The sequence below is a fragment of the Pistacia vera genome, unplaced genomic scaffold (genome assembly GCF_008641045.1).
Source record: "Pistacia vera cultivar Batoury unplaced genomic scaffold, PisVer_v2 Contig462, whole genome shotgun sequence".
In the NCBI taxonomy this organism is placed as follows: Eukaryota; Viridiplantae; Streptophyta; class Magnoliopsida; order Sapindales; family Anacardiaceae; genus Pistacia; species Pistacia vera.
Genome location: NW_022196293.1, coordinates 158,928 through 176,118, shown reverse-complemented (window position 1 = coordinate 176,118; position 17,191 = coordinate 158,928). Strand labels below are relative to the sequence as shown.

The 17,191-nt window shown below is 35.2% G+C and overlaps 6 protein-coding genes across 6 annotated transcripts; 2 read left to right on the top strand and 4 right to left on the bottom strand.

The window, feature by feature from the left end:
- Positions 1 to 2,607: 2,607 nt before the first annotated feature.
- On the top strand, positions 2,608 to 5,121 carry LOC116145557. The gene is given in 2 exon segments (XM_031431008.1): positions 2,608 to 2,892; positions 4,866 to 5,121. Coding segments are annotated over 2 exon segments (453 nt in total). The 5' UTR covers positions 2,608 to 2,695.
- LOC116145556 lies at positions 3,660 to 4,182 on the bottom strand. The gene has a single exon (XM_031431006.1). The coding sequence runs from the start codon at positions 4,057 to 4,059 to the stop codon at positions 3,853 to 3,855; it is 207 nt and encodes a 68-aa protein (XP_031286866.1). The 5' UTR covers positions 4,060 to 4,182; the 3' UTR covers positions 3,660 to 3,852.
- A 1,042-nt stretch (positions 5,122 to 6,163) lies between the features above and the next one.
- On the bottom strand, positions 6,164 to 6,695 carry LOC116145597. The gene has a single exon (XM_031431051.1). It carries the CDS (start codon positions 6,462 to 6,464, stop codon positions 6,252 to 6,254), a length of 213 nt encoding a protein of 70 aa, XP_031286911.1. The 5' UTR covers positions 6,465 to 6,695; the 3' UTR covers positions 6,164 to 6,251.
- Positions 6,696 to 9,117: 2,422 nt separating this feature from the next.
- Positions 9,118 to 9,670, bottom strand: LOC116145592. Its single transcript, XM_031431047.1, has one exon. It carries the CDS (start codon positions 9,438 to 9,440, stop codon positions 9,228 to 9,230), a length of 213 nt encoding a protein of 70 aa, XP_031286907.1. The 5' UTR covers positions 9,441 to 9,670; the 3' UTR covers positions 9,118 to 9,227.
- An 842-nt stretch (positions 9,671 to 10,512) lies between these two features.
- On the top strand, positions 10,513 to 11,232 carry LOC116145590. The gene has a single exon (XM_031431043.1). The coding sequence runs from the start codon at positions 10,793 to 10,795 to the stop codon at positions 11,000 to 11,002; it is 210 nt and encodes a 69-aa protein (XP_031286903.1). The 5' UTR covers positions 10,513 to 10,792; the 3' UTR covers positions 11,003 to 11,232.
- A 489-nt stretch (positions 11,233 to 11,721) lies between these two features.
- Positions 11,722 to 14,394, bottom strand: LOC116145589. The gene is made up of 2 exons (XM_031431042.1): positions 13,929 to 14,394; positions 11,722 to 11,937 (listed from the first exon to the last, which is right to left on the bottom strand). The coding sequence occupies exons 1-2, from the start codon at positions 14,284 to 14,286 to the stop codon at positions 11,921 to 11,923; spliced, it is 375 nt and encodes a 124-aa protein (XP_031286902.1). The 5' UTR covers positions 14,287 to 14,394; the 3' UTR covers positions 11,722 to 11,920.
- Positions 14,395 to 17,191: the final 2,797 nt, after the last annotated feature.

Here is a 17,191-nt window from a genome sequence, read left to right as displayed (position 1 = left end):
CACGATTTAGAAAACGCCCTTTCTGCCACGAATAGCCGCATCTCTCCAACTCCCACCTCCACACACTGTCGCTCATCTTCATCTTCATCTTAACTTTATTATTTCCTGCTTCTGGATGTGGATTTACGAGAAATTATAATCCAGATAATGAGAAAGAATATGCTTTTCTATACATTAATAATGTTGGTCTTTGAATTCAAGAAGTGATAGAGCAACCCATTGAATATTCATAGTAAGATTTAATTGAAACGAACATTATAAAAATAATAATTATTTTTGGATTTTCAAGAATGTAAAATCTAGTTTAAATTTCAGCCTATCCAAGTCCGTACTATCTCCAACAAGGTCCTCACTAATAGGAATGGGTATAAAACCCGATCTTGTGAGACCCGTTCTACCTACCCAAACGACCAGAGTTTCCTCGATCATTCGAGATTTGGGCTGGATCAGACCCAAATTAGTCTCGAAATTTGAGGCCGGTCAGGATAGGTCTTGCCCTAGCCTGGTCCCGAAATCCTCGACCTAGCTTGTATTTGGAAATCAATTTTATATTTTTATCTATATATAATATATAATATATATATAATATATATAATATATATATATATATATATTAAAAAGTCAATCATATATATTATATATACCTATATTAATTTTAATAATTAAAAATCAATCATATATAGTCCATATATTTGGAAATCAATCATATATTATACAATAACAAATTATAATTGTGTAAGTGTTTTATGAAACCATATACAAATACGTAATAAATAAAACTAGATTAAATATAATAAATCATTATAAATATTTGTAATATATATTATATATTATATATAATATGTTAATGCTATGAAACAAAAGTTATACATTCGACATTATACATTGTATATTATACATTATATATGGTATATAGTATAATGTATATAACACATATATATAATATATAATTTGGTGTTTTGATTGATTATAATAAATCAATAAATCATTATGAATTTAATTTATTTTTTGAAGGTATATTATAATTTGGAGAAAATGGTAGTAAGGACACAAAAAGACACAAAACCCCCAAATGGGGAACGGGGTTTATTCGGGGATTCCCGAATTCTCCGAGCAGGCTACGGGTCGGGATCGAGGAATTCCCTTGGGCCTTCGAGTTAGGGCCGGAGATAGGGGTCCCTAGCCCTGCCCCGGCCCATGCCCATCCCGAACAGCCAATCAACCTTGTCCTCTTCTTGTTCTTCTTGGCCCTATTATTATATCGATTGTAGAGTGAAAAAGTCCCGGCAACGAGTTAATGGCTTATCAAAATTATTATCAAATGGGAACTCAACTTTGATGAAGGTAGGCGTAGGGCACAGAGGATGGACTTGGGAAAATGAAAGAATTGACTTAAAATGACATGTTGTGGTGGTTCTGAAATTTATATAAAACATGTTGGGCTTCAACCAGGCAGGTCAATGGCCCAGTTGTTGATGTTCTTCTTTTTCATTTTCCAGGAGCAATCTCCCGGCATAATCATTGTAAAGAGTTGACAAAAAATAAAATAAAATAATAATTTCTCGCCACAATCAATATCTGAATCCTTTTATTCATGCAAAATTGGTAGTGGAATTTGGGTTTCATAATTTCATAAGGATAGTGGGAAACATTGATGTTTTATAATAACTGAAGTGGGAAACAAAATGAGCAATTTCAGTGCACGTTTTACGAGTCATTTCCAATTTAAAAGACGAACATTTGTTCGTGGCTCCTGAGCCCGCCACTTATGGGCCATGGTCATGATAAGTTGGTAAAGTGATTTTCGGCCCATGTTGAAGTGAGCTGCAGTTTCAGAAGAACACCAAAAAGTAAAAATGAAAATTGTTATTTTAATTCATTTTAACTAATAAAAGAAATTGACTGGTCTGCGGTGGAGCTTAATTTTTGTTTGAATTTTGAAGAAAGAATGATGAGCAGAAATCCAGCTGAAGAGCATAATGGCCAGTTGGACACAAGACCGTCGTCAAACAGGGCTACCGACTACCTATTAATTAATTAAGAAAAAGTGTGGGGACGCCACAGCCACAGCCACAGCCGGCCCACAGCTTCTTGCAAATATTATGGAATCAAATTTCAATCCTGCTTTAAACATAACGCAAAAAGTAAGTGCCAGAATTTTCAACTCTATAAGCAACCAGATTCTCAGAAACAGAAAGTGCTTTTCTATTTTTAACCATTCAGAGTTTATGCACATTGGTTGCTATCATTGTAAAACAACCTCAATGTATTAATAGTTTAAGGGTTTCATTTAATTTAATTTTGTTTTTTTTTTTTACTGATTTCCTATGACGTTTGGCCTCATTACAAGGAAAGAAATAATGCCCACAACTATTAAAATTCATCCTGGACTTCCCCTAAATTATTGAAGTACCTAACAATGAATTATGAAAAACTTGTAGTTTTGTATTGTAAGTGAAAGTGACGAAGCTTCGTTGGATTGGAATGGTAGTGCATGTGTCATGTGATGATGTGAATCCAATAGCTTGATTCTCTAACCTTTGCTTTTCCTAGTCACCGATTTCTTGTCTCTTCTTCCTAAAGCAAAACATGTCATGTCCTTTATAATGAATACCCTCCTCTTTCTCATTTCATTTCCACTCTAAATTTGCTTTATTTGTCATTAGAGCCATAATCCAAAGCCAGACCCACCAAGATGTCAGATTGGGGGCCTGTTTTTGTGGCGGTGGTGCTCTTCATCCTGTTGACGCCGGGCTTACTCATTCAAGTTCCGGGTCGTAACAAGTGTATAGAGTTTGGGAATTTTCAGACGAGTGGAGCTTCTATTCTGGTTCATTCCATTCTTTACTTTTCTCTTATCTGTATCTTCTTGTTAGCTATTGGTGTTCATATGTACGTAGGCTCTTAGCTTTCTGAATTCAGATTCCATTATTTGTTATCTTTTCATCTGTTTTTCTTTTTGGGTGACAGTGAACTGAAACTTGTTAGTAAATTATAGATCTTGTTCTTCCGTATACATGACCAAAAAAACTGTATAATTCTCCATTAGCTTTATCAAGGTTATAAGACGATATTCATGATTTGATTGGTTAGTAATTTGCAAAGCTTACTTCCTAAATTACTTGGTGTTAATTTAGCTGAGATAGGATTTCACAATCAATTGTGTGGTGAAAGATTCGATTAACTTCAATGGTACACAGAATTGCATTCACATGTACTGATCGAAGAGAGCTCAGCAGCCATTATTGCTGATAGTGTTATGAATGTTTTAGCCCATGCAATTATTTCCACTTCCAGGACTACACTTATGGCGTTATGGGGACTGGGGAGATATCGGTTATGAACTAAACAAAGCATCTGAGGCTCTCTCTCTGTCGCCATATTTATACTAGTTTAACTTCAGTGTTTAGTTATGTTCTCATAACCAAATTGATAACAGCCATTGAATTAACCTGGCTTGAAGTGCTAATATCAATTTAATTGAATCTACCAATAGTTACTGAAAAATATGATTTTCATTTGTTTTTAGAACAGAATTAAAAAAAAAAAAAAGAAAGAAAGAAAGACCACAAAAAAATCTGTTAAGATTACTGTATAAGGCATAAGAAAAAAAAAATCATTTAGGAGTTCAGAGAAAGCAGAGGCTAAAATGAAAAGGGTGAACTTGGAACTTGGAAGTGCATAGCAACTATAAATCTTTTGATGAACGCAAAAATCAGTCTTTATGCAAGCTTAGGTTATATTGAACAGCGGTAGTAACTGGAAGACAACAAATTGAAATAAGAAAATTGCGAGTGAGCCAAGAAGGTGTATGCCTTAATTTGCTCTACTTTCGGAGACCCTCTCAGCTCCCTAGGCATAGAGGTGGACATGAAGAACAATAAAAAATAAAATAAGAAACAAACCATAGAGAACGGTATGCACAAACATGGCAGCCAAACTAGTCTTCATGTTGAAAAAATCCATAGGTCGATTCTTTCCAGGGATTTGCAACACCAACCCCGGTGCCAGAAACGCAAACAGAGCCGCAGCTATGAGCGGAGCAGCCCAATCATGCATCCTAAACTTCACCAAGAAACCGTCTCACTTCTCAGTTGAGCATCTAGCTTCAACTCTTGAAGAATAATATAGCAGCTGGCATATAAAGAAGGCTTCAACATTATTGGTCCAGGTCCATAAGGTGAAAAATAGGAATCCCATAAAGCTATAAAAAAATGTGCCACTACCATATCAATTGTCAACTTTATACTGTTTTTTAATGTTTTGTCGCTTTAATTTGGTTGTTAGGGATAAGGGATGGCATCATTTTTTGTAGATTATGTGAAGCACAATCAATCATATTGTTTTTCGTAATCAATTGCAAATTACCACCCAGCTCCTAGTGGTTGGTGCTTTAATGCTTCCATCACCATCCATTTCTGTCTACTCTTCAAGCTTTTCCAAAAGAGTATATTAGCTTAACGATCGCACCAAGAATTTAGTCAAATACAGAGCCTGGAAGAAACTGGATCCATTATCTCATTCCTTTTTCTTTTAAGGGATAATAATAATAATAATAAAGAATAAATTAGGTACTAATTTTTCTTAAAATGAACATGTCTGTAATTTCATTCTACAAAATGCCCCACCTCATCGCAAAACGACGACGTGGCTCTGTTTAATAAAGCCACTTACTCTCGAGCACATGCATCAAGAGTCAAAGACCAGACAGCCCACGCCACGCCCGCAACCTATTCAATGTCTTTCTTGTGCTTGCAAAATCTTATTATTCCCAAACTATCACTTTCACCTTCACTCTTTAACTTGGTTTTACTTATTCGGTTATTCCTTTCCCTCTTCATCTTCTAGCGTTTCATTAAAGCTAGCGGCCTATCCCTTCTCTTTTTTTAACCGCTTCTTCATCTTTCAACTATGGCCGACTGGGGCCCCGTTGTTATCGGTGTGGTACTCTTTGTGTTGCTGCAACCGGGGCTTCTGTTTCAGTTACCGGGACACAACCGCCAGTTGGAGTTTGGTAGCCTGAAGACCAACGGCAAGGCTATTGCTGTTCATACTCTTATCTTCTTTACGCTCTATGCCATCCTCATCTTGGCTGTTCACGTCCACATCTATACCGGATGAACTGGTTACCGGGTTTCTGGGTATGAGTCTTGGTTCCAGACATCCAGTTCGTTTGTAGTTGTATTAACTTCTATAAAACAGATCTGAGTGTTTACATCATTTTAATTGGGCTAAAGACCAAGCCTGTATATTTAGGCTGTTGTATGAGCTTAAGAAAGAGAAATAAACGAAAGAACGAAAGAATTGGAGACAAATTTTGCCATGTTTACTTGCTCTGTGCTTAGTTAATTTTTTGTTTTCAGAAGTCTGGCATGGCTGATTTTTGGGCATTTGCATCATTACTTGCTCATATTCTATTATAATTAAATGTATAAATGCCAAGACTTGGTTGTGTTAGGTCTATACTTTAGAAGAGACTTCGTATTTGGAACTTTGTTTTCTTTTTCTTTTCTGGATTGCATTGGTAAGGATGCTATTCTAGCTATTGATGTATGTTAGGTTAAGTGGTTGGTGAGCCAGCCTCGTAAGAACCATTATGGCTTGTTATTTTTTGCGTACTCACTAATCACCCAGTGGCTTTGTGACTTAGAACGTAAGGAAATGTAATTAACTCTTAAGAAAATGAAATTGAAATGTTTCTTCTACTGGTTAGTCTAAGACTGACGGTGCCAGGCATTGCATAGAATACTAACATTAGAACTTTCTGCCCGGGGCTGTGGTGATTGTAAAATAATTTTTCAGCTTTCAGCCTATCTCCTTTCGTTGCAATCTTGATTGGGATCAAAGTTGCCGAAAATAAGGTCATTACAATGATACTCTTTGCTTTGTGTTGAAGTGCAAAAACTAAAGTCTATAAAATCATGCAACATCCAGGAATTGACGAACATTTCTTTCCATGTTTCATGTAACGAAATAAGGTCATTACAATCATACCCTTCACAAGGCCTATTGACAGCCTTAGACTAGTCAAATTTCATGTAGAATTGACAAACATAGTGAAAAGGTTTCATTATTATACATTTCTTTCCATGTTTAACAAAATACACACACACAACCATAGAACAATTAACAAGAAGCTCATGAAAAGAAAAATTAAATTAGAATTGACAAAGATGGTAGAATTAGAAGCCACAACTTCGTCCGAAAAAGAAAAAACGTGTTAAAAAATTATCAAGGACAGGATAACTTGATCAACCAGCACGTATGTGAATGCCAACTGCAATGATCAAGATAGTGATTATGCAAAAGTATATAATTGCATGAATGAGGATGGCAATTCCACTGGTGTACATGTTTCCGAACTCTATTACCCTGGTTCTTGCCGGTAGCTGGAAGAGAAGCCCTGGAGACAAAAGGATGAACAATACCACAGCGACAACAACCGGCCCCCAATCCGTACTCATCTTTCTTTGTTTTCTTCTCCTCTCTTAGTTTCTCTCTCAAAGTAGATGTGTGAAGAACAGAGAGTTTCTCTTCAATTGTAAATTTTTGAAAAGAGTGATGCTCGTTTCCATTATGTAGTAGACTCAGGGTACTAAATTTCTTGGTGGCGAAGTGATGGGGATGCAAAACTTAATGTGGAAGAAGACAGTTGGTTTAAAAGGGAGGAAAGGTATGTTAATGGTAGTGGATTTGCTTTATGAAGATGGAAAGACAACACATTCTTTAAAATTAATTTCCAATTATTTTTCACATGAATGCTTCTTTTTGGTTGCTTTAAGAGATTGATGAAGGTGGATCCTTTACCAAAGATTGCATTAGAGACAAAATACGAAAAAGCAGGTGCATTTGTAAAGAAAGAAGAGCCAAGACTATGTGTTTACGGAATGCTTTCCTTGTTTGGTTTTACCTTTATTTCAGGAATGGGTAAAGTAAATGTACATAGGAAGGTGGGCTCAAACTAAAAGCAGATGGTACCTAAATTACTTAACAACTAACAAGCTCACCTTATGATTACAAATGCAATACCTTGAGACAAGTCTAGAATATATGTATAATAACAGCCAAGAAACGCTAGGAAACTATGTAAATGTAAGAGAAGTTGTTAAAGGTGCCCATCTTTTAAGATAACAAAAATCAATTCAAAGCACAGCATTTGAGCTAAAATCTATCTAAGACCCAACACATCCTCAATTCTCTACGTGCTGCGGCTTGAGCTAACTTTAGGAGTGTAATTCTGCTTCACTTTAATTTGGTTGTTAGGGATAAGGGATGGCATCATTTTTTGTAGATTATGTGAAGCACAATCAATCATATTGTTTTTCGTAATCAATTGCAAATTACCACCCAGCTCCTAGTGGTTGGTGCTTTAATGCTTCCATCACCATCCATTTCTGTCTACTCTTCAAGCTTTTCCAAAAGAGTATATTAGCTTAACGATCGAACCAAGAATTTAGTCAAATACAGAGCCTGGAAGAAACTGGATCCATTATCTCATTCCTTTTTCTTTTAAGGGATAATAATAATAATAATAAAGAATAAATTAGGTACTAATTTTTCTTAAAATGAACATGTCTGTAATTTCATTCTACAAAATGCCCCACCTCATCGCAAAACGACGACGTGGCTCTGTTTAATAAAGCCACTTACTCTCGAGCACATGCATCAAGAGTCAAAGACCAGACAGCCCACGCCACGCCCGCAACCTATTCAATGTCTTTCTTGTGCTTGCAAAATCTTATTATTCCCAAACTATCACTTTCACCTTCACTCTTTAACTTGGTTTTACTTATTCGGTTATTCCTTTCCCTCTTCATCTTCTAGCGTTTCATTAAAGCTAGCGGCCTATCCCTTCTCTTTTTTTAACCGCTTCTTCATCTTTCAACTATGGCCGACTGGGGCCCCGTTGTTATCGGTGTGGTACTCTTTGTGTTGCTGCAACCGGGGCTTCTGTTTCAGTTACCGGGACACAACCGCCAGTTGGAGTTTGGTAGCCTGAAGACCAACGGCAAGGCTATTGCTGTTCATACTCTTATCTTCTTTACGCTCTATGCCATCCTCATCTTGGCTGTTCACGTCCACATCTATACCGGATGAACCGGTTACCGGGTTTCTGGGTATGAGTCTTGGTTCCAGACATCCAGTTCGTTTGTAGTTGTATTAACTTCTATAAAACAGATCTGAGTGTTTACATCATTTTAATTGGGCTAAAGACCAAGCCTGTATATTTAGGCTGTTGTATGAGCTTAAGAAAGAGAAATAAACGAAAGAACGAAAGAATTGGAGACAAATTTTGCCATGTTTACTTGCTCTGTGCTTAGTTAATTTTTTGTTTTCAGAAGTCTGGCATGGCTGATTTTTGGGCATTTGCATCATTACTTGCTCATATTCTATTATAATAAAATGTATAAATGCCAAGACTTGGTTGTGTTAGGTCTATACTTTAGAAGAGACTTCGTATTTGGAACTTTGTTTTCTTTTTCTTTTCTGGATTGCATTGGTAAGGATGCTATTCTAGCTATTGATGTATGTTAGGTTAAGTGGTTGGTGAGCCAGCCTCGTAAGAACCATTATGGCTTGTTATTTTTTGCGTACTCACTAATCACCCAGTGGCTTTGTGACTTAGAACGTAAGGAAATGTAATTAACTCTTAAGAAAATGAAATTGAAATGTTTCTTCTACTGGTTAGTCTAAGACTGACGGTGCCAGGCATTGCATAGAATACTAACATTAGAACTTTCTGCCCGGGGCTGTGGTGATTGTAAAATAATTTTTCAGCTTTCAGCCTATCTCCTTTCGTTGCAATCTTGATTGGGATCAAAGTTGCCGAAAATAAGGTCATTACAATGATACTCTTTGCTTTGTGTTGAAGTGCAAAAACTAAAGTCTATAAAATCATGCAACATCCAGGAATTGACGAACATTTCTTTCCATGTTTCATGTAACGAAATAAGGTCATTACAATCATACCCTTCACAAGGCCTATTGACAGCCTTAGACTAGTCAAATTTCATGTAGAATTGACAAACATAGTGAAAAGGTTTCATTATTATACATTTCTTTCCATGTTTAACAAAATACACACACACAACCATAGAACAATTAACAAGAAGCTCATGAAAAGAAAAATAAAATTAGAATTGACAAAGATGGTAGAATTAGAAGCCACAACTTCGTCCGAAAAAGAAAAAACGTGTTAAAAAATTATCAAGGACAGGATAACTTGATCAACCAGCACGTATGTGAATGCCAACTGCAATGATCAAGATAGTGATTATGCAAAAGTATATAATTGCATGAATGAGGATGGCAATTCCACTGGTGTACATGTTTCCGAACTCTATTACCCTGGTTCTTGCCGGTAGCTGGAAGAGAAGCCCTGGAGACAAAAGGATGAACAATACCACAGCGACAACAACCGGCCCCCAATCCGTACTCATCTTTCTTTGTTTTCTTCTCCTCTCTTAGTTTCTCTCTCAAAGTAGATGTGTGAAGAACAGAGAGTTTCTCTTCAATTGTAAATTTTTGAAAAGAGTGATGCTCGTTTCCATTATGTAGTAGACTCAGGGTACTAAATTTCTTGGTGGCGAAGTGATGGGGATGCAAAACTTAATGTGGAAGAAGACAGTTGGTTTAAAAGGGAGGAAAGGTATGTTAATGGTAGTGGATTTGCTTTATGAAGATGGAAAGACAACACATTCTTTAAAATTAATTTCCAATTATTTTTCACATGAATGCTTCTTTTTGGTTGCTTTAAGAGATTGATGAAGGTGGATCCTTTACCAAAGATTGCATTAGAGACAAAATACGAAAAAGCAGGTGCATTTGTAAAGAAAGAAGAGCCAAGACTATGTGTTTACGGAATGCTTTCCTTGTTTGGTTTTACCTTTATTTCAGGAATGGGTAAAGTAAATGTACATAGGAAGGTGGGCTCAAACTAAAAGCAGATGGTACCTAAATTACTTAACAACTAACAAGCTCACCTTATGATTACAAATGCAATACCTTGAGACAAGTCTAGAATATATGTATAATAACAGCCAAGAAACGCTAGGAAACTATGTAAATGTAAGAGAAGTTGTTAAAGGTGCCCATCTTTTAAGATAACAAAAATCAATTCAAAGCACAGCATTTGAGCTAAAATCTATCTAAGACCCAACACATCCTCAATTCTCTACGTGCTGCGGCTTGAGCTAACTTTAGGAGTGTAATTCATTGTTAGAGAATGCAAAACTACGACATTTTTTAATGTTATCGGATCAATATTTAGCGATAAATCTATTCATTCTGATGATACTGTGGGATCAATATTATAACATCACAAGATATGGACCGGTATATATGATTTTATATCATGAGCCCACTTTCTACTCTATACATGAGCCTAGCACGGAATGTATATTAGTAGGCCCTAAATTGGGTTAAGCATCAATCTTGTAATGGGCTGGGCTGGACTTTTGAGGAATACCTAATTCAATTCCGCTTGGTTATGCCGCCCAAGCACGACGAACAGTGCCGTCACGGAGGTGCACGTAGCTGTCAAAGCATCGTGGCATCCAATGCACATCTTCCGGTCCATTTTACCTTTTCTTCACCCTCTAGTTTCCTCTTTGTCTCCATTCACCCTCTTTTGTCTCTTTCTCAATCTAAATCCATCTTCTCCACACTTCCACTTTATAGTGCTTCACTTGCTTTCTCTCAAACCTAAATCCTACACAACTTATTAGTTATTACTCATCTTCTCTCATTGCAGGTCAACTCAACTCATCACTCGTTACATTCTGATAAGAAAATGGCAGACTGGGGCCCAGTAGTTATAGCCACTGTGCTGTTTGTGCTGCTAACTCCAGGGTTGTTGTTCCAGCTTCCTGGTAAAGGCAGAATCGTGGAGTTTGCGAACATGCAAACCAGTGGCCCCTCCATCTTTGTTCACACCATCCTTTACTTTGCCCTCATCACCATCTTCCTTATTGCTATTGGTGTTCATATCTACACAGGATAATGTTAGCCAATCTATCACTATTAATCTGTGTCTTTTTTTATTTTCTTCCATTCTTGTTTGCTTGTTTTCATCTCTCATGATCAAATTCTTCAGTTTTTGTCAGTGGATAAGTAATGTAATTCGCTAAGAAATTCTTCTTGAATATTGTTTCTGGAATTATTTAAGTTTCTGCTCTATTTTGTAAGTTTATCTTGGCTATGAGAATGTGATAAGAGTTTATTTTGAGTACATACCCAGATGATGATTAGATTCTCTTACATGATGTTACAGAGTTTTATAAAAGAATGCCCAGATTATCATTTTGTTATCAAAAGCTTCAAGAAATGCTATATACTATGATACAATACAGAATTGAAATGTTATTCATCATTTCTTTTCTATGAGCGATCAACCTCATCTTTTCGTACCAGTAATCAGCTAGAATATGAATCCTATGCACTCATGTTTATTTCCTATGATAGTATTTCCCCTAATTCTAACCAATATTCATTAGTCTTTACTATGCTAGATTTGGTTTGTGATATTTGGCGTGATGTTGAAATGCTTTATTTAATAGGAAGTTCCAGGGCGGCAATTATCTTATGCAGGGTTGTTTAGGCACAAAACTAATCTACAGATTGACATTTCCAATGTAATGAGGGGATCCACAAATCTTTTAGTTATGCAACACAAATTATAACACTAAACCACTACTGCAGGTAATTATAAAGAACTAAAAATTATCACTTCTTAACTGGCAGAAATATATATATGTACAAATTCATAATACAAATAGAATTTTACAAACATTAATCAGTTCAGTAAATTCCTTCATAGGGATATGAGAGAAGCATATCAATAATGCCTAAAACTATTTGTTCATTAATCATAATGCAGCTAACCTCATTTTATTCTCTCAAGCTTTCGTAAGTCTCACCTTCATGAAAAATTCCAAGCTGCAGGAAAAGAATAAGAACTATTAAGAGGCAATATTTCGTTAAGTTTGAGACAAAAGGGGTTAGCACATACAAGTTCTGCAAGCATTAGTCGAGCCAAGAAGCTTAGCCCAGGTGATTGGTTCCTTCAAGTATTCAATTAAAGAACTGAAATAAAGGCATGGGGAAGTGAGAGTCGAAAGGGAGATAGCACATACAAGTCTTTACAAGCACTATTTGAGAGCCAACAACTTAGCTTGGGTGATGACCTTAAAAAGATAGTAATGGAACTATGTTCCCGTCTATATCCTCAACTCAAGAAAGTAAATAGAAGAAAGGAGAGAGTAATGGGATTATGTTCCCTTCTATATCCTCAAGAAAGTATATAGAAGAAAGGAAATGTTCCATCCTAATGGATTCTATTCTTTCAAAAACCTTCACTGTCTTTTACAGCAAAATTTAGACTCTGAAGTCACCAAAACCTCAAATGTTAAATATGAAACCCTCATTAACCTATAAGCAAATTGAACACAACCAACTTCTGTATCATTAAAACTCATGAAACTAATCAAACAACTGAACAAGCTATAAGTTTGACGTAAGTGATAAAAGATAAGCAAATTTCTCCTTTTTCTCTGTTTAAAGCATAACAATCCACCCTTTTAATGTAAAAGAAGTTTCATTTTTCATGTGGATATAACCAACTTTTATAATGTAGCTATTGACTAGCTTAACCATTAAGATCTCTTGTAAGGGTATACAATGCCCTAGAATCCATGTCTCACTAACTGTTAATGAGTTCAGTCTAAATTTATAATTGTAAGTGAAAAAAAATACTTGAAATGAAAAACAAAAAAAAAACCTACTGCCTATATATACAAAAATGTTAGTATGTGAAGAAAAAAATGAAGTGGTATAGAAATTGGATAAGGAGGGTTAACATGATAGCACTTGACAAGCATAAAGCAGAAATTTTATAACAACGAGGGAGTAGCAAGAAAAGTACAAAGGTTTTATTGGACGTAAGGTTCATACTGGACTTTTGATCCCTTATCATGGTCAATTGAAATTCCAATCTACCTACAATCCTTCTCCCTGATATACATAGAGAGGAACTGTTGAAGCAAGAAAAACCCTCCAAGATAATTACCTAAAGACAATGTGGATGAAGAGTTGCTATCCTATGCCTGTCAAGAAACACATGTAGCAACAACTTGACAGTAGACGAGAGCAGTTTTCGTAGAATAGATTAATCCCAAGTTAGAGGGCACACTGGCCAAGGCAAAAAAAAATGTTCGATCTCCATCCAAATTAATGAAGGAGCAACATTTATCAGTGATGTTCTTTTAGTTTCTAGCCTAAAAAAGGGTCAGATGATGGAAAACGGATACTAAGTGTTTTTAAATGGAGGTTGTTGGGCAATATATGACAAACATGAAAAAGCCAGCGAATAATCAAAGTAAAGATGGGAGAAGTAAAACTTTCCCATCTGCTGGCAAAATTTTAATTACAACCGTGAAAGCAGAAATAGATGTCTGGCAAATGTCGAATGACAAGGCGAAAATTGAAAGAAAGCCTTTATATACTTCACTTGGTACTCCCCCTTAATTTTCAACAAACTCTTTACCTTTTACCTTTAACATTCAAGATCATTCAAATACATCCCAGACGACCAAAATCAACATTACTCAGTTCACATTTTGACTCATCTAACAAATAAAATGATTCAATAAGCAGTCATAAATCTTCCATCCATGACAAACATAAATCATACACAGAAAATCATGACAATTAAAGTAAAGAATTTTCAGTAAGAATGGCTCAATTAATACAATCTCAAAAAGTGAAATAAAACTACAAACAAATACAAAATAACAAAACACACAGATAACCAATAGAGAGTTTGATTCATAATCCACAATTTCATATCATTTCACAGCTTGTCCCAAATTATCAGACATGTCCAAAACAAAACAGAACAGGCAAAACAAAAATAAAAGAGAGAGGCTTACCAGGCACATCCCCAGAACAAAAGAATGAGCGACCCAGTTGAGACAAATTAGAGAGAAACCCACTTAAATATAACAGCAAAACCGAACAAAGAACCCAAGGCATCAAAATAAAGCCAACTACAAACGTGACAGAGCCAAATAGCATCAAAGTGAGCGAGATTCCAAAAAGAAACGAAGCAAAAGCAGTGGGAGAGACTCTTGATATGGAAATGGGCTGTCTTGAAGAAGAGGGCAAATCACGTTCATGGCCAGAAGATAAGCAAGTGCTTAGGATTGGTTTGACTTTGAGAATTTCAATTATAGAAGAGCAGAGTTCGTAGAATACTCGTAATTGATGCTGCTCTTCTTCAGCTCTCATGGTTAGTTACAATTTCTTTTTTATTTTTGTCTGTTTAAGGATAAGCTCCAAGGTTTTCGGCTCGGTTGACGATGAAACAAGACGAGGAAGCAGACGTACTTCGGAGGTCGGTAGTAGACAGTTACTAGTTAGGCACAAAGATGGGCCACATACCAGAGTTTTGGTGGGCTCGTGGGAAATATCCGAGATTTAAGGCTCTAAATTGAAGCCCAAAAAAAAGCGGGCCTAAACAACAAATGCCCAAATTAAGCCGCTTCCACTATTATATGCTGCAATTGATTTTACTAACTTTCGTCTGATAATAGAATATTCAAATCAAAATTCAGTAAATGGCTCTTGTAAAGTATCTCAATTCTCAACTATACATGAAATTTGATGTAGTAACAGCATATTAATTAATAATAGGATATTAATATCACTTGTTACAATTTTTTTATAATTGCTGTGATATTATTTCCTCAATAATCACATCAATATTGATACATCACAATATCACATCCTACAACTACCATAAGATATAGTAAATGTAATATTACGTTGCATAATTGTAGGTAATTAAATACAAGTTTCTAAACTTTAGCTTATAGTTCTACATTTAAATTAGAGATTGATAATGACTTTATGTTAATTAAATTAAGTTTAGCCAATAAAAGTTGGAAATTATATATGCTTGGTAACTAATAAAAAATAATAATGTGAATAGAAATCATCATATGTTATAAAATCCTTTAAAAAAACTCATAATTATATAAAAACAATATCTAATTCCTAAAACTAAAAAAATATTCGTTGCACCACTTAGTCTACAGTATATTATTAACTTATTATTTAGGTTGATTTACTGAACATTCGACGAAAATGGAATGCAGCTCATTGATGCACATATACACAGCTTCGCTTTACCTTGGATAATTGCCTAGGGATGGGAAATTTCGGTTAACCAAACCAGATAAGGAAGTTTATAAACCGAACCGGTTTTTCGATTCAAATAAAAACTAGAATCGAAACCGAATCGGTTATATGATTAAACCAGTTATGAACCGAACAAAATATATGGTTCACCAATTAATCGGATTTAAACTTGTTTTTAAAATCAGAATGACTATCGACTGCAAAAAGTTTGGCCATTGGCCACCAAAACTTCTACTCTCAAATTCGAGCCAAATGTAGGAGAAATGTAAATATACACTTGCAAGTTTTGATATAAATAATAAATATTAAATACACTCGAAGGGCTAAAAGTGATAAATTACCTAGTACCCATACTATTATTCTTCACCTTAGAAGTCAAATTAAGTCCTCTAAATTTCTTACATCTTCACAAATTCAAATAAACTTGAGAAGATGGGAGAAAAAGATGAAAAAGAAAGAGAAAACTAAGAAGAGATGGAGAAAAAGATGAAGAAAAAGTGCAAGGAAGAAATGAAAGAGAAGAAGATGAAAGAGAAAAGTGGAGGAGAAGACAGAAGATGATGAAACAGGAAGATAAAGAGAAAGAAAAATGCTACGGACACCGATGTTTTTCATTGAATTTTTACACCGAATGACGTGTCCACTGAATCAGACGAGCCACGTATCACATTAACAAATATTTCACGAATGAACGACCATCTATCAAATATGGACGACTGTCCATTATTATTGGACAATCGTTCATTTGAAATAGACGGCTGTCCACCTAGAATGGACATCCATTCATAGTTTAAACTAAAAAAATTTGCCTAAATTGTTTATGGACACCCGTCCTCTAATGAGGGCGACTGTCCATAGTTATGGACAGTCGTCCTCATAAGTGGACGAGCGTCCATCTTTTAATATTAACAAATTTTAAATTTTAAATTTATTTAATGCATTAATTGTGAATCCTAATTGAGTTAGTGTCATATTCTTATGACACTTATCCAATTACTTTGAATATAGACAAAAATTTAATAAAATTTGTCCAATTACTTTGAATGTAGACAAAAATTTAATAAAGATAACGACATTTATTTTTTGGATTGAGACTCAAATGTTGGTGTAAAATTTTTTAAATTAAACAATGGACAGAATTTCAGTGTCCATACCATTACTCAAAGAGAGAAGTAGTAGCGGCGGTGGGCTCTAGGAAGTTAAGTATAATTTATATTAGGTTTTTTTAAAAAAAAAAAAAGAACCGGTTTTTGAATCTGGTTTCAATTAACCAGTTTAAAAAAACCTGTAAACCGAAAACCCAACCTAATAATCGGTTTATGAATTTTTTAAATTGAAAACTAAACCAATTTTCAAAAAAACCAAATTTTCGAATCAGTGTGAGTCAGCTTTTCTGATTCGGTTTTCAGTCTTTTTTTTTCCCTACCCCTAATACTTGGAGAGGCTGGTTGGTCTGTTCTGTGGAAGTAAGAAAAAGAAAGATGGGCAACCAACCAACGAAATAAAGAATTAATCAAAGCAAGACCAAGTTCATTCTCAGATCAGTGTACGGTTGTATTGTCTCTTCTTTTACACGATTGATACAGAAATGTTTATAAACCCAAAGCGAAGAAGTTGTAAAGAAGGTTAGTATCATGGGGACATCAGTGGGGTCAATGGAACCAAATTAAAGATAAAGACCCATCAACAACAGCTATGAATTTGCTCGTTTATGCAAGTATTTCAAGAGAAGAGAATAACTGTTTGCTTTCTTTTCTTTTAACTTTCATCATAAACCAAAATATTCTGTATTATTTTAAACTTCAAATCCAGAAAATTTGGTTAAAAAGAGAGTGCACTTTTGGTCCATATATGCAAATATTCTTCATCACTTTACACATCAAAAGCACAATGCAAGAGAGTGAAATCAAATGAAGGAGTAACTGTCTTGTGCGCAAGTTATCGACATTAAATTTCTAATGGAAATCGTTCATTAATTCTTCAAAAGGGCATC